Source organism: Vulpes lagopus, chromosome 11 (assembly GCF_018345385.1).
Source record: "Vulpes lagopus strain Blue_001 chromosome 11, ASM1834538v1, whole genome shotgun sequence".
NCBI classification, from domain to species: domain Eukaryota; kingdom Metazoa; phylum Chordata; class Mammalia; order Carnivora; family Canidae; genus Vulpes; species Vulpes lagopus.
In genome coordinates, this window is record NC_054834.1 from 60,467,846 (window position 1) to 60,488,815 (window position 20,970).

Here is a 20,970-nt window from a genome sequence, read left to right on the forward strand (position 1 = left end):
ATATTTCCACTTCCTGATATTTATCTTCCTCCTCAAGCCACAGGCTATAGAGGGGGGACTTAAGACTTAACTCCTCTTAAGACTTCTTCCTGTATTTCCTCTAGGGAAGAAGGACATAGTATGCTTTTATTTTTTTCTCTACATTGTATCTTCCTTATTCCTGACTCTAGCAAAGGTTTAACAGGAGTCAGAGTCATTATTCTTTATTTACAAGGGACATTTATGGGCTGAGTTTTCTAAGTTTCACTGTTTATATGCTGAGAGGAGTATAAGGTTTACTTGAGAGGCAGATCATCTCTAAAGACAATGGTCTTGTTTGCAAGGATATTGTTTGGTTGTGCAATTTTATAATACATGTCAGAAATGATATTGTGACAAATCCTAGGAACATCTAGAGTATTTAGGGCAGTTTTATATTTGAAAAGGCCAAAAAGGAAAGCATACTGATAAATTTTCAAAACATTACCTCTGTTACATTACCCATTATAATACCTGAAGGACTTTACTTGGCACATCATTAAGACATCTGAGTTCGATACCTTGAGTTGCAAGAAATAGACACTCCTTCAGATCTCCTAAAGTGATGGGGCATTTACTATGAGGACGTACATAACCTATCTGGTAGGATTTATTGGTTGCAATTACTGGGGTCTATCTCAGGATAACTTAGGCAAAAAAAATAATTTAATGGAATGGCAGGTGGTAGCCCATGGAATTTAAAGAAAGGCCAAAGAAAGGGGCTATAGAAAACACCAGAATAGCTCCAGGCATCTGCGTCTTAGGAAGAATCTCTTTAGGGTGCTGTTAATGGACAGGTTCTCTCCAACTATTGATGTCTCTATGTGGTTCCCCTCTTGAGTCTGATTGAAGCTGATTGGTGTGGAAGGTCAGGGGCATACCCCTTGGCCAGGGTGGCACAGTCCCTCTAAAATAGCATGCAGTCGTAGAAGAAATGGAGTAGAGTCATTTGAGAAGATAGGCTGAGTTCAGTTTAGGGCCTGTGGCATTCCCAGCTGTGACAGAACTTCTGGGCAGAAAGTTTGTAATGTGGCTACCGAGTCAGGGCTAACTCAGTACCACTTTTCCTATGGAATTTGGAAGGTCTAAAATTTGTTTATAATTAGTTTAAAAAAACAGGGAAGATTTTTTTAACAGTTTGTTTGTTTAGTTAGATGTTAAATAAAGTGGGGGGCACCAGAGTACCTCAGTGGTTGAGCGACCACCTTCAGCTCAGGTCATGATCCCCGGGTCCTGGGATCGAGTCCCACATCAGGCTCCGTGGGGGGGAGCCTGCTTCTCCCTCTGCCTGTGTCTCTGCCTCTCTCTCTCTGTGTCTCATGAATAAATAAATAAAATCTTTTTTAAAAAGACGTTAAATAAATTGTAGGTAAAGTATTATGTAGAATTCTCTTTTACACACTTTTAGACAAAATATAACTTTTAAAATATTATTGTTTTAAAATGGTGATGTTTTGTTGGTTTTTAATCATTACAAAGATTTCTTTTATAAATGGTCCCTTAAACTGTCCTCACGAAGGTACGGTCTGTGGTAAAAACAGCTTTTAAAAAATTTTTTCTTCAGAGAATTAGCAAGGTTGGGAGAGAAATCTCTGGCCTTAGAAGACCTGGGCTCTATGAACCTCAGTATTGCTCACTGTGTCAGAGATAATGTATGGCAGAGCCAGATTTCACAGCCAGTTTTTAAAAAAAAAAAAAATTTATTCATGAGAGAGAGAGAGAGAGAGAGAGAGAGAGGCAGAGACACAGGCAGAGGGAGAAGCAGGCTCCATGCAAGGAGCCCAACGTGGGACTCAATCCCGGGTCTCCAGGATCAGGCCCTGGGCTGAAGGCAGGTGCTCAACTGCTGAGCCACCCAGGTGTCCCTCATAGCCAATTTTGAACTAAGGATCAGATCTGCTCCTTCCCCAAGTCTAAAAGTGGCACTTTTGAATTTTTTTCATAGAAGGGACTTAAGTGAGATAACCTGGTCGGAAGCGGAGGCCGGGTCAGGATTCAGTGAAGGGATCTCTAAGACTGAAACCGAGTCAAGTGTTTATAGCTTGAGAAGATGGGGCTGAGCCAAGGCAAAGCTAAGAACTGAGTTATGTAGAAACTCAAAGCAAAGAACCGAGTTATATAAAGTTATCATTATGCCCACATTACAGGCCTAGCATTTTGTGTGTATACTCTATAATGACATTCAGAAATAGATTATGTATGGAGTCACAGTAGCCATCTTAGTTCTTGTTCCCCGGTATGAAACATCCCTTCCAGTCGAACCATTGCCTTAGCCTGACTCACCTGGATCAGCTACGCCGCCTTCCCTGCCCTGCCAGTCCATTAAGGCCCGGCTTGTATCCTCTCCAACCTTCCCAAAGTCATGTCAAGCCACTTCACTAATTGTAATTAGAACAAATTTCATCGTGTAATTCATGTATAATCAGTAACATTAATTAATATTTATTAATAATATTTTCCTATATTATCACTTCTTTTCCTAGCTAGATACTACCCATTGTTTGTGCCTTTTCTTCCCTACCTTAAATAACATTTTTGTCTTTTGTACTTGTAGATTGTATTGTTTATACCTCCATTTGACAATTAATTATGGCCTGTGGCATGCACACATTGTTTCTTACTTTCTATTGTTTCCACTGTCTCCTCAATCATATCCCACTTTGCTGTTAACCAGTTTGTATGTAGCAAAATGTCTAGGACACTTGTTGCATGTGGAAGCATATTATATTATTTAATGCTGTGGCTTTCTAAATTGTGAGGAGAAATGAGGTCAGTAGGAGTCAGTTCCAGGCTCCCAACTTTCTCCTTACATACAACTCCAACTTCATCCAAATAAGAACTAAGCTTTTGTTTAATATTTCAGAGACCATCCTCTTTCCCCCCAAATGACCATTTATTAACAGATCTACATGTATTTTTTATTTGCCCGATGTAATTATAAATTTTGAATCCTGGTCTGGTGCTTCTTCACAGTTCCTCGTTTGATTTTGAATAAATTAGTAGGTTTTTAATAAATATTAAGATGCAATAAAGAGTATGGTAATATTTATATCTTATGAATTTTATGTTCAGTTCCATTCTAAAGGAAATTTACATTAATTTTTAAGTAAAAATAGTTCACATTCTTTAACTTATCACAAATGTTGAGCACATAAAATCATGCCTTAGAGAAATTCACACACATACACACACACACACACTTTGAGAGTACCAAGAGTCATCCTTAATATTAATGGCCTGAACAGATAGTATTTATTTGACATGTTGACCTGTTCATCAGTTTGATTTTGTACTTTCAAACTTTTCAAACCATTGCCTATATTTTTCATTTCATCTTCTTTGACAGGTAGGAAACCAAAAACATCAGCCTGACCCAATTTAAAACGATACAGACTTATTACCATTTAACTTCTTTACCAAATATTTTGTGTGTGTGTATGGCCATTCTTTATCAATTCCATCAATGCATTTTCAGACACAAATGATTTTGGTTGACAAAATTCAGGGTTTTTCCTGGACATCCATGATACCAAATAGTGGCTTCCCCCACACTCGTAGCAGCCACCTCCTGTTCCCATACATAAATGGCAGTCAGCAATGGCTGGAAACAAAGGACTCTCTCCCAGTCCCTGAATACAGTGACATTCATTCTGAGAGAAGCAGGGGCAGCTTTTTGAAAGCCGACTTCTTCAGCTCGACAATAACACACAATGAGTTATTGACTTGTTTATATACGGAGCTCTTTTCAGTAACTAACTCTGACTCCCACAGTCTGGACAAATGATTGATTTCGTGGTTAGAAAAAGAGAAAGCTCTCGCGCTAAACTCTGTAGTGCAAACTACTTCTTCCCCATTTGTTCCCTAAATGAATAGGACCTTATTAAAATGCACTTTCCAAAAAAATACCTGCAGCTGGCCTTTATAACCATGTTTTGTATATATAAATAAGTAATTTGTCCCAGTCTTTTGTATATTAACAGACCATTGGGAAACTTGTCAATATATATGAAGGTTGATTGTCCTGTTGTTTATGCTAAACTGTATTGCCTGTATTGATCTGCATGTAAAATATGGATCAAATAATTTATTATTAAAGCAATTTACTGGTCAAAAAGTTAGGTTTTTGATAGAGATTCAGTTTTCTTGTTGGGTTACATTGATTTATTAAGGACATTATACATAACACATATCATATATTTCACATTGAATCACTAGCTGTTCTTCTGAATACAGAGAAAAATACATGCAGAACTATAATGCAGGGCACTGAGAGTATGGTTGAACTCTTTGGTTAGCACCTATCTGGAATGTCAATATGAATTTAGTAGACAGTACATTCCAGCTTGTTTGATAGTTGTGCCTTTTTAAAAGATATTAATCATTGGGTGCTAGAGTTCATTGATAGTTATTTTCTCCTATAAAATAGATTTTATTTTATCTTACTGTCATGGTAAAATGTTTATGCAGTTCGGCTTTATGATTTTTATAAATATACTTTAAAATATTTGGGAGGAAGTTAAAAAAAAGAAGAAAAAGCCATGCACTGTTAATGATACACACAAAAGAAGGTCACTGCTGTTCTGTCTGTATTTCTGCAGCAGGAGGTCTTGAGCCTGCTGTCCTCTCTAGGATGTCCATAGTTGAGCTTCCTGAGCCAGCAAATGTTTTAAAAACTCCTTAAATGACCACTTGTTATTATAATCATAATGGGCCATACATATTATGCAGAACTATATGTTACTAAACTATGACCCTCTAGGGCTTAGAGAAAGTTTGGTGCCTGCTACCCTAGCATTAGAAGTTTTATGTAAAATACATATGTTCTGAAAGGTAACAATTGCTAGAAATCATTTCATTGAACCTCTGGCTTCAGGTATACTTCTGTGGACTTTTTTCTTAGTTACTAAACAGATTGTTTGAGGTAAACTTACTTCTTTTTAATCCTATTTCTCTAACCAAACCAGTTTTTGAAAGCACTTTTTGTTTAGTTTTCTTTGACAGAGCCATTATGTTTCTTGTTTTTTTTTGTTTTTGTTTTTGTGTGTGTGTGTGTGTGTGTGTGTTTTTCCATTTCTGCCACTGTCTTTCATTTGTCTCCTGATCGTTCTATTCTGGTCACTATTGATATTGAATAAGACCAGCTTTAACCTGATCTTGGATAGCTAATATTTATTACATATTTTTAAAATCTTTGCAACAAAAATAGTAAATCAAATCTTCCTCTTTAGCTTTAGCTTTAGATTTTGATGTGCACAATGAATATTTATGGGTACTTTATTACATTTAAAAGGAGCAATATAAAGTTAGAACAAAGTAACACTTCCCTATTTGTTTCTTTTTTTTTTAGAAGATTTTATTTATTTATTCATGAGAGACACATAGAGAGAGGCAGACACATAGTAAGAGGGAGAGGGAGGAGTAGGCTCCATGCAAGGAGCCCGATGTGGGACTTGATCCTGGGACTCCAGGATCATGACCTAAGCTGAAGACAGATGCCCAACCACTGAGCCACCCAGGCATCCCTACACTTCCCTATTTGGTAGAGATTTGGGTTTTCATAGTTACATGCAAATTTTAGCCATCTTTCTGTTTATTTTTTATTTTTTAAGAATTTTATTTATTCATGTGAGAGAGAGAGAGAGGCAGAGACACAGGCAGAGGGAGGTCCTGGGTCTCCAGGATCAGGCCCTGGGCTGAGGATGGCACTAAACCATCTGAGAAGAATTGAGCCACCCGGGCTGCCCAACTGTTTATTTTTTTTTATTGAGGTGTAATTGACATATTAGTTTCAGGTGCACAACATAATGATTTGATGTTTGTATATATCATAAATTGATTACCACAGTAAGTTTAGTTAACATCTATCACCATACACATTACAATTTTCTTGTGTGTAATGAGAAGTTTTTAGATTTACTCTCTTAATAACTTTCAGATATGCAATATAGTATTATTAACTATAGTTACCATCTTATACTTTAATTACATCTCCATGACTTATTTATTTTATAGCTGGAAATTTGTACCTTTTGACTTCCTTTATCTGTCTCACCCACCTCCCACTTCTGTCCCTTGGCAATCATCAATCTCTTCTATCTATGTGAACTCAATATTTTTGTTTTTTGGTTTTTTTTTTTAAAGATTACATGTGTAAGTAAGATAATATGGTATTTGTCTTCCTCTGACTTATTTCACTTCGCATGAAACCTTTGTTTTTTATTTTTAATTTCAAGTTTCTACCCTATTTAAAATGAAAAATTAACCTCAGAAATTTTTAATCCATTAGCAAAAATTATTTCATAAATGTCAGATAAGAACAGCAAATCAAAAACACATAGTTTTGTCATAATGAAGAAACAGGATCGTCTCCTCCAAAGTGATTGTTATCATGACATGGGGCTTGAGGGAGAGATGCTATTAGCACTGCATATTATTAATATCTCAGGGTGAAAATGCACTCTCTTAATTTGACCTTTTACTTTCAATAATGTTCTTTAAATGATTATATTAAAATCTCTCTCTCTTTTGGAATGGCTGATCTGTTTCCAGAAAAGGCCCATGTCTGTATCCTTATATTTTGTTAACTATTTCTCCGTATCTTACTGGATTCTCTATTTGGTATGCATATGATGTTTTCCAATAATTTTGATATGTTTTGACCTCAGCTTATATAGATTAGTATAGTGCTTCTTTAGAAGTTGAATATTAGAATGGAGCTGATTTTCCCAACTGTGATGCTTTCAAAGGTAAAGAATTCCCACCTTTTAAAAAGTTGCTTGGAAGCAGTTCTAAATGTCATGGCCCTGGGAGACCTCATTAGAATCTGACTTACTGCTGAGGCACCAAAGAGTTTAGTAGCTCTGTTTTTGTTTTGTTTTGCTTCCCTTCAAAAAAGATCTGCTTAGAATGTTTGTGCATTTGGAGATTAATTTTGTAAGGAATGGATGAGCTTGGTGAATATTTCCCAGTACCGTCTCCTTCACATCTATCTCCTAATATGAGAATCTTCCTATAGAGAAATAGCCATAGAGACTTGACACAACTATGTTGTACCACAGTTTACATGTAGGCATCCATGAGGTAGATATTGGACGTTTTATAATATGTTTTTTATATTACTTTGGAACAGGAAAATAATTCTTTGGGGAGAATGATCCCAAGAACAATTTCACATGATATTTTCTCCCATTTAATTGAGATGTAATTGACATATAGCATTGTGTAAGTTTAAGGTGCACAGCATAATGACTTGACCTTCATATATATTGTGAAATGATTACCACAAGAAATTTAGTTAACATCCATCATCACATATAGGTACAAAAAAACAGGGAAAAAATGTTTTTCCTTGTGATGAGAACTCATAGCAACTTTCTACTTTCTATGTTTTCTACTCTTTTAGCAACTTTCAAATATACAATTCAGTATTGTTAACTATGGTCATCATGTTGTAGATTACATGATGCTTATGCTTATTTTTTAACAAACTTGTTTTGAGTGGTTCTCAATCCAGGACAGGGGTTGTCAAATGTTGCCTTCTGTTCAAATTAAGCCTGCCACTTGTTTGTTTAAGTTTTACTGAGGCAGAACTATGCTCATTCATTTATGTATTATCTATTCCATGCTGCAGGGTAGAGTTGAGTAATTACAGCAGAGACTGTATCCCTGCCCACCCAAGCCTAAAATATTTACTCTCTGGCCTTCTACAGATGTTTGCCAGTTCCTTATCTATGATCATCAGAATCACCTAAAGATTCCTGGGCCTGTCCCCACTACCAAGACAGAATCTCTGATATACTGAGCTGTATCACATGTCAGTGGATGAAGAGTTCACTGGTTTGATACTATTCTTATAGCATATATATGTCTAAACTGAGGAAACCATATTATTGGCTCCCACCCCCATTGTATCTCAAGTATAAGAGTGGATCTTCAGACAGGATATGGATTAAAGATTTATGTCAACTCAAGCATGACTTGCCAGGCATACAACAGAGAAACGTGATTTAAAGAAACAACAACAGGGGAGCCTTGGTGGCACAGTTGGTTGAGCTTCCCACTTTTGGTTTTGGCTCAGGTCATGATCTCAGGGTCTTGGAATTGAGCCCAGCACAGAGTCTGCTTGAGATTCTTTCTCCCTCTCTCTCTGCCCCTCCTGCTTGTGCTCTCTCTAGAATAAACAAATCTTTAAAAAAGAATAAAGCAACAACAACATTAACAAAACAAACAAAACACATGGTCATTATTCATTCTTTATCCTCAATGGGGAGATACAACATGACAAGTCCATTGCTAAAGAATTGTTAAATATTCCAATTCAGAAGGTTCTGTGTTAGGCTGTTATTTTCTTTCTTTCTATTAATACCAGTTTGCTGAGTGAATGTTATTGTGTGAGTTCAGCTTTTTCCTTAGTTGAAAATAGCATTTCGTTTCAATGGGGACTATTTATAAAAAAAAAAACAAAAAACAAAACAGAATTGACCACATTCACCTTTTATTAATGTATGGGTTAGCAGCAGTTTTGAAGACCTTTATCTGGCTTTCTAAATGGATCAGTTTGCAGGTAACTGTTCAGGTATTTAAGATACATTATTTCTTGTCATGAAATATTATAAATCATTTTGAACTGTTCTAAAGTGTTTGAATTGATATTTGCTTTTGGTTTATGTTGGTTTTATCCTGATGTAACAGCAGCCAATTTATTCCCTACTGGCAATGATAAATTTTAATAGGAAATATCAGCCTAATTTTAAAAATTGCTATGCTTATTTTGATAAAATAAAAAAGTAATTGGTGTCAAGTGTCTGCAATTAAGGATCCCCTTCCAAATCATATTTTAGTAAACTTATAAACAGTAAAAGTGGAAGTGAAAGATTCGGTGTTAAATGTCTTAAATATAAAAATGTACTTTCAACTTACTTAACCTAGGTAGAGTTCCTTTCCTAAAAATATGGGCCAAATTAATTCTAAATCACTTTCCATGATTATGCTAAGTTGGTTATTTGAATAAATGTTGCAGTTAAGTGTCAGTAAGTGCCGATTTTCATGCAATTTATTTATTTTTTTCTAGTTGAACCTGGCTGTAGATGAACAGAAAGAGAAAATTACTGAAAAAGTAATTCTTTCAATGACAGCAAAAGAATACCATAAGGCACAAGAAGAAGTAAGAAACTTACTTTTTAAACTATTATAAAACTGCAATGAGTGCTAATTTCAAAGTTAAAACATATTTTACTTGGGTCTGATAGTGAACCAACTATAGTTATCTGATAACAACAAAATGAAAAAGACTGGTTAAAACTGGAATCATTTTATTGATATAGGCAGCTTGAAAAAGAATTATATGCTTGAAAGAGTAAATATTGTAATTTTCTGGAAAATATTTCTGAAAACTTTCTCATAAATTTCCTAAATTAGGAAATTATTACATGCAAGTTGAATCTGGAAATTATAAAACATGCTAACATAATAAAAGCATTACAATTTTATTGAACTTGGAATAAGTACTAAATCTTATTTTTATTTTCTGAGTTTCTAGGAATTAAATTGTTGTTCTAAATTTTAGAAAAGCCAACAATGCTATCTCTTACCAAGAAAAAACTGTAGTTTACAAATGTCAAGCTTAAGTGAGCTAATCATAAGCTTCTGTAGGCAATATTGTAATGAAGAACTATTAAAGCAAAGCTTCTTCTCTCTAAAGCTCATGCTGTGAGGTTGACAGCATATTCCATAAATGAAATAATAATACAAAATTGGTATTAGACAAAAGAAGAAAATTATTTTTATGTAGTTTCCTGGAATGCAAAAGCATTTAATCTTTCTGAGGAGAGATCATGAATTTACTAATTCCCATGTATCATTGTCAATAAATAAAATCATAATCAACTTAAAGAATAAGATAATGTGGATATTTAAAAATTAAACTTTCATGTAATTCTCTTTTGACATTTTGGCAAGGAAATCTATCCAAGCTTTGGGTTTTTAATATTTTCTCATCATTATGATTGCATCTGTTCTGCTAACTATGATACAAAAATTGAACAGGTACAATGTGTCAAATTTTCCTGAGTGAATTCAAGTCTTTGTATTAGAGACCATATTAATCTTTGAGACTTGTATATGTCCAATTTTAAAGACTACATTACAAACATATATTGGTAATCTCAGCAGGGAATATTTCATAAGAAAAAATCAGCTTTAAAAAAAAAGAAAAATTCAGCTTGAATGGGGTTACAAGTATAGCAAATAACAATTGTAAAGTTAATTAAATTGTAAAGTTAATTTAAGTTACAATTTTCACTCATTCCACTTAATATTAACAAGTTAAAGACTAGATTTTTAGTTAGAAATTTAAAAAGTATTGCCCTCTACTCATTTGGAAAATGTTATCACAGTTGGAAAGTTATATTGATATAACTTTGGTATGGTCAGCTTTAAATATCTGTAATTAGTATCATTAAAATTATATCTAAAATAACACATTTTTATCAGAAAGTAAATATAAAATAATCTGAAAGTGAAGATTTGATATTTTCTGCCTTTTAAATATTGTAATTATTTTTCTCTTTGATATTTTATGCAGAACTCCAGTTTCAATGGAATGGAAAAATTTGAAGTGACCCCAGAAAATTATCATTATGCTAAATATATCATTTCAATGACATCTTGTTAGCAACACGAAATAAAAATTATCTTTTCTAGAAAATCCAACAGTATTTATGTTTATTTGATACTTCTTCTTTATTACCATCTTAATATTTATTTAATATCCATATCCTTCAATGATATATCCTTCAAGGATATATCCATATCCTTTCCTATATAGTGCCTTACTTGGTCACATATTTGCTTGATCAGCTACAGCTTCAAATGTCTCTTGTTTGCTTAAGGAATCAAATATACAATAAAGGGAATATGTTTTGTGTGATGTGTGTCTGTGTGTGTGTGTATGTAATAGTCTCTAAATATATTCTATACAGTATGGGAATTATTTCTATGACATTACTTTGAAAGTTATTATATTAATCCTGATGTGTAATTTCTAGAGGTTTGGCTAAGAAAAGTAATGACAGCAAGTTTTGGCCCTGATTCATATACAGAAATGTGAAATCCTGATGATGAAAAGAAATGAAAAATTTGGGGGGGATTACTCAATTATGAGTATTTTTTACAAAAAATATTGCATTTCTAAATGTATTTCCAAACCCAAACTAAGTATGACAAAATCTAAGATTTAGATTTAGATTTAGATTTCTACTGTCTGGGGTTTTATCTTAAAATATTGTCTTATTTCATGTAATTTTTCCACATGAAAACTGGGAATAATAATGTATATATCATAAGATTACTCTGTGGTGTGTTGTGTATTAAACCACTTTTTGGAAATGGCTTATTAGAAATGTGCAGGTAATTTGTTATTGTTGGCTTAAAAGTTATTTCAAGTTCTCTGAAAAGTAAATACCAAGATAGTATTAAATATGTACGTAATGTATAAGAAGAAATGCTTATGAGAGAAAATGGAGAGAGCTCTGGGTAAGGCTGGGAGACGTGTCAGATTGAAATGCAGAATAGGGAATAAAGGGGAAAGGAGAAAAAATGAGTGGGAAATATCAGAAAGGGAGACAGACCATGAGAGACTCCTAACTCTGGGAAATGAACAAGGGGTGGTGGAAAGGGAGGTGGGCGGGGGGTAGGGGTGACTAGGTGACGGACACTGAGGAAGGCACTTGATGGGATGAGAACTGGGTGTTATGCCATATGTTGGCAAATGGAACTCCAATAAAAAAAAAAATGCAGACTTGGACACAAGTGAAGGAGAAAGGAAGGGAAGACTGGAGGGAAGCATCTTAGATGGTGGTACAGTCTAAGGAAGGTTTGGTGAAGCTGGTGGTGTATCCTTGACCTAAGTTGTCCTTCAGAGGAGTTCTGTGACTCCCTAAGTTAGACCTACCTCACTATCCTCAGCTATTGGTGCCAACCTGGTGATGGATTTCAGAGGACAGTAGCTGGGACCTTTGGTTCATTATGCTCCTGTAGTTAGAAGCCTGTGGAGCACATTCTCATTGCTTCTTCAAAAAGTATAAGTTGACATTATTTTTGTTGCCATCAACATAACCCTATTGCCAGATGTATTATAAAGACATTTAAAATGTTTCTATTTTAGGTGAAGGAGATTGTGATTACCATATGAGCATGGAGTAGTACATGGAACTGTTGAATCACTATATTGCACACCTGAAACTAACATAACACTGTATATTAGCTTCACTGGAATTAAAGATTTTGTAAAGTCTCTATTTTAATTGCCCCTTCATCCATGAGTGGATGGGAATGTTAAACTCTTGAATAGGCTTAAAGGTGGCACACATGATGGATCTCTGGCTGGAAACAAGATCAATCTCTTTTTGAGGTATCTTCTCTGTCACAAGGGTTCTAGAAACTATTAAAAAGTTGGGAGTATTTGAAGTGGTATGAATAGAAGGTGGTACACACTTCAAGTTCCCTAATAGTTACATTGCAGCCCATCTTTCTAAATCAAGAGATACTTAACTTTGCTCATAGGTTCTCATGTCTTTTCTAATCTTTGTCACCAAATCTGGGTTATGTTTCTTTTTACACTGAAAAACACTGTACCCTTGGGCCTGAAAGAAAGAAGAGATTTTAGGAAATTTAAAATACCTATTTTCTTTTTTTTTTTTTTTAAAGATTTTATTTACTCTTGAGAGACAGAGACAGAGAGGCAGAGACTAGGCAGAGGGAGAAGCAGACTCCCCGCAGGGAGCCTGATGCTGGACTCAATCCCCGACCCCGTGATCACGCCCTGAGCCGAAGGCAGACACTTAACAGCTGAGCCACCCAGGCATCCCTAAGATACTCATTTTCATCTCCCTACCCTCTTTCTGGCTCTTCTTAATTATGTCATAAATTACAAAGTTTCTTGGTCTTAAGTTTAAGCACTGGCCTAGCTTTGAGTCCATTCCCTGTGTGTTGCATGCCAAGATGCCATTCCCAGCATAGAGGCTGCCACCTTTTGTGCTGATTTCAAGTGATAATTTGGTGCAAAGTTCTCTGGAGTCCTCCTTACTAAAACGAGTCCTCTGGCCTTGATGGACTCAAGGCCCTGTAGCAATCAGGCTAAGAGCTGAACTCATCATTAGAAAAACCAGGAGCTCCTCAAAGTATCATTCATAATAGCCAAAGTACAATATATAGAATGTGTAATTCAGAACACATAACTTCAATGTGCATACATTTTAGAATGATTAGAAACAGAATAATATTTTATACTGAATCTAAATCATCTTGAGAATAAATTCAAAGGTTATGTAAATATGTCATAAAAACATGACCAAACTACCCAGTGTAGGTTTTTAAGCAAAAACCTCTGTCTGTGTTTATAGACAGGTGTGCATTTGCATTCTTTCAGAAGTTTGGTCTTTTTCCTGATCGAATACTCATTTTTTTTTTTTTTTTGCTACCTTCTGCTCATTTGTCACTCTCCCAAAATCTGTACAAGTGTCACTTCCGTGCTGCATTTCCACGGAGAATGAAGAGTAGAATGTGTAGGCTTTCTGCTGCACAATGAGATGGTGCATTTTTTCAACATATGCATACGTAAGCCTTCTTTTGTGAATGGGACTGATAGGGTCAGATAATGTTTAAAGGGAAAGGCTTTATGTCTCTCAGGCCTCTATGTTTCCACATGGATGCTCCCACACACACATAGATTGAATTATGAACAGACCCATTAATGCTGGGATCACAAAAGGTCAAGTTTTGTCTTCTTTTACCCCTATTCACATTGCCTTTGTAGAGAGAGAGAGAAAAAAAAAGGATTTGCAGGAAAAAAAGATTCATGATGAAGAATTTTAAAAAGCATTTTTTTCCCTTCTAGCAACATCTGTGATTTGAAAAAAATCATATTATGTAAAATAATTCAGGATTATTGTATTACCTACCCAATTTTGGTACATGAGTTATACCATGTGTAGGGTTATCTTTAAGGGTAATATGTTCTCATAATAACTGAGAACAAAATGTAGCACTTTGAGAATAAAAGACCTTATGAATATGTAAAGTAACAAAGTTTTAGTATAATTGGATGGAAATTTTACCAAAATGTCAGGATTCTTGATATATTTTTTTCTATTTTAAGATATGTTAATTTTTGCTAGGACATCTTTTTGGATAGTTTTATTTTAATAAAAAGTTGATAATTGATGTAATCATACTTCACATACATTAGTAGATAATCATGGGACAACTGAAAATAACAAAAATGATAGAGAAATTTTTTGAAGCAACAAAAGATTCATAGGATATAAAACTTTTAACCAATAGCCCTTTAGAATGCAAATGACATCATCAATTGTATGGTTGGTTGATTTCTGATGTCACATGAAATCCCCTATCTGTGAAAGGCTATGGATTGTGACAGTAAAATCAGTCATGTATAAAAATGTTCTCAAATCAAAGCCTGAAATTCCTATTTTTTTTTTTTTGGTGGCTCACTATAGTACAAAGTACAGTACGTAAAATCGAAGAGAGCAGAATTACTGACTAGCATAATACATTGCATGATACTTAGTATACTTTAAAGACTACATAAATTCTATCTTTTTGAATCATATGATGCTGGGGCTGAGCATAGGTTCAGAGAGGATCAGTGCTTTGCAGAAATGGCATCTGGAGTCTATTTAAGTCCTTTCTTTTTGTCAGACAGCTATAAGACAAGTCACTTGGCCTGGTTTGGTCTCTAGTTTTGGTATGATAGATATTATTATCCATCATTTTGAGGATAATACTGGAAGATAGTATGGCAAAGATGAGGTTGGAAATATTGACTAATATTAGATCATTTCTATATTTTATATGTTTCTATATTTTATCATTTCTATATTTTAAATGTTACAATTTTATAGTAGCGTTAACAGTACTATGGAAAGCACAGAAATTCATTCCAAAAAATTGAAAAGGTTTTTAATCTTGAATACCGAGCTGACGAAGTTGGGGGGGAGCAACTGGAGGGTTCAAAATGCAATTGGACATAGATTACTTTGGTGGAGGTGGCAGGATGAATTTGAGGTGGAGAGACCAGGAACAGGGAGACCACTCAGTAGGTGTTTAAGTTGGGGGAAAGGATGAAAAGTTGAGGGCTTGGACCAGAGTATTACTTATAAGAAAAGCAAAGAAGGAGAAGAAATATATGAATTTGGTAGAAGGATTGGCAAACTGTATGGCCGAGTACAATTTGTCGATTATTTTTCTGAATAAAGTATTATTGGAATACAGTCATGCCCATTTGTTACGTGTTGTCTTTAGCTGCTTTCAAAGTGCAACTGCATGATCAAACAGGTTTGATAGAAACCTTAGGGCCCACAAAACTGAAAATACTATCTATCTCTTTTAGAGAAAAAGTTTGCCAATGCTTTATTTAAGAGAAGGATTTTTTCAAAGGGACTGATTGAGAGGTGCCTGGGTGGCTCAGTTGTTTAAACATCCAACTCTTGATTTCACTCAGATCTTTTTCTCGGGGTTGTAAGTTCAGGCCCCATGTTGGACTCCGTGCTGGTTATGGAGCTTACTTAAAATTTTTTTTTAAATAAAAATAAATTTAAAAAATAAAGTATTAAAGGAAGTAGATGATTGATGACATAGAGACAAATAAGAGAGATATGGAATACCAAAGAAAAATCGGAATCATTTAAATTAGTTTGTTTATTTGCACATAATGCTTTTAAAGTTGCTGGGGAAAGTTAAATATCATTGAGGTGTGTGTGTGTGTATAATCTTGAACTAAGTAGGTAGAGTAGAAAAATTAATATTCAATTTATATGGATAATAATACAAATTTGCTTTCATTGACTTCTCTGAATCCTGTAGAAGGGATAGAAATCATGGATTTAACATCAGAGTTGGAGTACAGACAGGGACAAATACCATATTTTTATGAGAAAAAGAGAAAAAGAGGATGAAGTATCTGTACAACAGAGACTCTTGGAGAATGATTTCCCATTTTTTTACCTTGGACATTGAAGTGAGATGGCGAATTTAGGTAGCAAATAGTTTAAAATTTTTATTTGCTTTATGTGAAATAAGGGTGGGGATAGAAAAGATAGACCAAGACAAACAACTGTAACTTGATATGCAGAAAACACTTAGATTTAAAAAAGAAAATACTATAATAACCTAATATATATTAGGCACATTACTATAGGTTAGACATGGTGTCATTCGTTCTGTAATCTTATTTAATTCTTAGTATGGTAAGGATATTATTATTCTTTATTACAGATGAGGGTTTTATTACTTGTTCACAGTCGCTCAGTCAGTAAGTGGAAGAGCAATGATTTTTAACCTAATATTTCAAAAAGCCCATGTTCTATTCAGGGTCATTCATAATTCTAAATGAGTCTAATTTAATAACTTTAAAGGGCCATAAAGTGAACTTCTGCTTTTAATGTCTCTTGCTCTACCATATATCAACTAGTGTTTGTGTAAGAATCCAATCTATTAGAGGAAACATAAATTTGCACAACGCAGTGTTCATATAATGAAATTAAATATTGTCATTGGTACATATATTGGATTAATTGAAGTCTTAGGAAGATTTTATTCTGTTAAGCAGTTTAGAAGTCCTTTGCAAACTTGTCAGGTGCATGTTTCTTCTCATATCCAGAGACATTTTTTATTCATCAATTGTAAATGGCTATCTTTTCCATATTACTGAAGTGCAAAGGTTATAAATTTTCCCATAAATAAAATTAGCTGATAAAGGAATGCATAGCTCTTCTGGCTCTTTACTTGAAGATAGCTCTATACTCAAATTCTATATTGAAGTCATTTTCCCTCCCATCAAACTAGGTACTCAAAAATCTAATAGGTGTGACATCAACAATTACTTCTTGCTAACAACCCTTGTAATTTAACCCCTTCAGGTGAGCAGGCTGATTGATGAATTGCAGACAGCTATCAAAAGCAACAGAGGTCATCTCTCTAAACTTGGCCCCCAATTACAGGCTGAGCAGGAGCAATTCTCCTCTTATGTCTACCAACACATTAAAAGCCTTCCAGCAAACACTGTTATCCCAGGAGGCCTGCAGCTCAAGGTGGGTGTCATTCTGTAACTCTCACTGAGTTCAGCTAGAGATGAAAACACTCTGCTCCATTTGAAGACCCTTCTAACAATGCCACTCAGCTTGAATTTCTTTTAGTATTGTCTTTCTCACACCAGAGTTTGGCTTACAAGTGCTATGCTAATATTACCATTCAGGGAGTATGTTTTAAAAGAAAATACCGAGGCATTTAAAAAGCGGATTTATAAACTTTAAATAGTTTTCAACTCAGAAAAGTAATTATAACGAATAAATTTAATCATGTGAATGTTGCATACTTTTTCCAGGGAACACATATTTTTAACAGAAATCACTTTGTATTTCAGTTTTAAAAATAATTTATTTAGAGAAATGGGAAAGGCTTTAATAATTGACAGACAATGGCAAAAGGAATTAGAGGTGAAAGGCCAGGTGACTGATTGATGTTCAAACTACATTTCCAAGGAAAAGGATCTGTATTGGATAAGTGTGACACATGTCTGAGTTCACTTGGTAAAATCAATACTTAAGAATATACTGGGGAAAAAAGGTGAATTGGTTATTTGTCAGGACAAGATGGCTAAATGTCTTGAGCTACTTTTTGCTATTGCATCTCTGGAAGAGAAAAAGAAACTCATACTTAGTTAAAGTGAACTAAGTACTGAAAGTTTAAGGAATTTAAATATTTCTGTTGATCATAATTGAGTACCCTTGTTAAGTCTATCAAGTTAATGTTGTTTTATAATTTCATATCCCACATTTCAAGAGAAAAAAATGAATTACTCAATGGATGGCTCTTTTCCATCGAAGGAACAAACTATTATAACTCATCATTTTCTTTTGATTATATTTATATTTGAATTGATAACATTCTGAGAAATTATATTTTGATCAATCTTTATCTCTATAATTCTTTTTCTCTATTCAAGTTTATTCTACAAAGATAAGCTTTATATTGTAATTATGAACATTATATTTTCTATCTATAATTCTTTAAAATGACATTCTCACGTTTGCATTTGGAATGAGAATATTATCATGCAAAAATTGACCTTTGGGAAAATGTAACTCTACAATAAACATGATAATTTATTTTCCATAGTCTGCTAGTCAGCTAAAAGCTTAGGAAGTGATGTTCAAGACATCAAGTTCAAGGGTTCCCATCATCCAGTAGCATTTTTTTTTCCAGTTTTCTGACTTGGTTACAGATCTAGTCCAACATTTTGCAAAGTGCTTGCTTTGATTATGGGAAGAGCTAGGGAAGGGAGCATGGTTCCCTTAATATCATTTATTTATGTTTGATGATCTATATAGTTCTGTTGACTATGTATGTATATATATTACGCATCTATGTTTATACACATGTGCACATGTATGTGTGTATATATGTACACATATCCATGGCTCAGCTTTAAGAACTAAAATAATTGATTGTGGTTGTCATCATCTTCTAGAGTAGTGGATCTCAACTATGGTGTGATTCAAAATCCCCTGGAGTGTTTTTTCATATTGTATATGGTTGTAATCACCTCTTCACTGAGGTTCTCATCCTCATCATATCTTTCATTGGTCACTTAAAAATAGGGGCTTTTGGTCAGATCTTAATACTAGCAGGTCACCTCTCAAAAGGACACACTCTTTCTGTATTCTGTATTGCGTCAGTCCCATGTGTGCAATTACATGATATAATATAGTATCAAGTTTAAACGGACATAGAAGACAAAGGACTGAGAACGACCTATATTGGGTGTCCATCCCTGGTATGGGAAAATTCCCTGTAAAAAAAGTTGAAATCATAACAACTTTAGACGAATTTTAAGAAAAAGTTGCATCACTCATAATCACATTATTCATTATATGATCATTCTCATTTTTGCATGTATTTTTTAAAAATTTTATTTATTATTTGACAGGGAGAACACATGTAGGCACAGCGGCAGGCAGAGGGAGAGGGAGAAGCAAGCTTCTTGCTAAGCAGAGAGCCCAATGCAAGGCTCCATCCCAGGACCCTGGGATCATGATCTGAGCCTAAGGCAGACGCTTAACCGACTGAGCCACCCAGGTGCCCCTGAATATCATTTCCATACGCACTCATTTGCCCTATGTAGTCAAAACCACAATGTGCAAGCTTTGTTGTTGTTGTTTTCTGGTACACTGTCTTGCCTTCAATCATAGGACCTTTTAGGTTGATGAAATATTATTGTTTTTAGCTTTAGTAGTCACACTCAGTATGCACCATAATTTATGAAGTCCTTCAGGTTTTTGGAGTTATTGCTTATAGTCCAAACTTCTATCCTCTGTCAGTGCTGCTACCCCCGGCCACTTTGAGAACATCTGCTATAGCCATGGCTCAATGACTTTTGCTTTTCCAGTCCTGTTCTTTCTTGCAACTCCTCCTCTTCGTCCCCATGGAGATGCTGTCAGAAATGTTAGCATTTCCCTGGGAGAGCAGGAAAGAAAGGATTGATAGGAAAGGGTATTAGCAAACCTTTAAGGGATGGTGGGTGGAAAAACTAGAAGGAAGTTGGGTGATTGTGACAGAGAATTGATAAGCAAGAGTGTGGGATGTGTGAGTGGGTGGCAGACAGCACAGGAGAAATGAGTGGAAGATGGGTACAGGGAAGTCTTTTCACTGGAATTAGTGCTTTTCACACACAATTGGTCAATAATGCTCTGTGGGTTGTCTTCCATTTGCTGTGTGTGGAGGCAGATCCAGTTTCTGTGAGATCTAGAGCTGATACAATCTGGGGGAGAGGAACTTCTTTAAAATTAGTCCTGCAAGTGGATATTTATTTAGAATGAGAATGTAAATCACTATGAATTAATGGAGGATTGGAGATTTAGATCCTTTCTTCTGAGTCTTTTTTTTTTTTTCTTCTGAGACTTTTTAAAAGAACTTCTCAGAAATACTTAACATGGAAATACTCCTTAATTGCTGGGGAATTGCTGGCTTCCCCCTAGTGATTCTCTTATACCTCCCAGCAACTTCCAGTACTCTAAGACTGGAACAGGTAAGGCCCTTTTGGCCCATGCCTATGATTGTTTTCATACAATTATTTTTTTTTGTTTTCATACAATTAGAGGAATATGGCATCTTTTGAAGATGCCATAATGAAACTAATGTGTGAGTTTTTTCAGCTTTTTACTACAACTCTATCATTCTAGTTCATCGGCTTGTTTATATTTAGAAAATGGGATAATTTGATAACAGAAAAGATGCTAACTTTTATCTGCAATACCCTCCTAGCATTCCTTATGCTTTGGATATCTGAATTTGTATTTAGATATTTGAATTTGAAATTTGCTCTGCCAGTGGCACAAGAGCACCATGAATCCATTTGAGATTTATGTTCTCTTTGATGGTCAGTTTTTTTTCATAAGTTTAAAGTTTTCATTATAACTATATGAATTAGTAGAAAGTTTATTTAAATGTTTAGGAATCTGGGGATCCCTGGGTGGCTCAGCGGTTTGGCCCCTGCCTTCGGCCCGGGGCCAGATCCTGGAGTCCCGGGATTGAGTCCCACGTAGGGCTCCCTGCATGGGGCCTGCTTCTCCCTCTGCCTATGTCTCTGCCTCTCTCTTTCTGTGTGTGTGTCTCTCATGAATGAATAAATAAAATCTTAAAAAAAATATTTAGGAATCCATGGAACAATTAAACAAATAGAAGGAGATAACTGAGGTTATCCATAAGATAGTGGCAAGATTTTTTCTTGAATAGGTTCATCACTGAGTGTGTATTATGTCCTTATTTCCATTGTACATCCCTTGATTTTTATCTATTTAACCTGCTCTTTTCCAGATATGTATTTACAATCCTTGAGCTGCTTTGTTATTTCACCTACATTATTTAAATAAACAA

At 34.9% G+C, this 20,970-nt stretch overlaps 1 protein-coding gene across 1 annotated transcript in view; it reads left to right on the forward strand.

Moving 5' to 3' along the window:
* The window catches only part of DCDC1 (doublecortin domain containing 1), a 436,509-nt gene that overhangs the window by 182,642 nt on the left and 232,897 nt on the right, over positions 1-20,970 (forward strand). Inside the window, 2 exon segments of the mRNA XM_041722357.1 lie at positions 9,089-9,181; positions 16,956-17,126. Coding sequence (XP_041578291.1) covers positions 9,089-9,181; positions 16,956-17,126 — 264 coding nt within the window.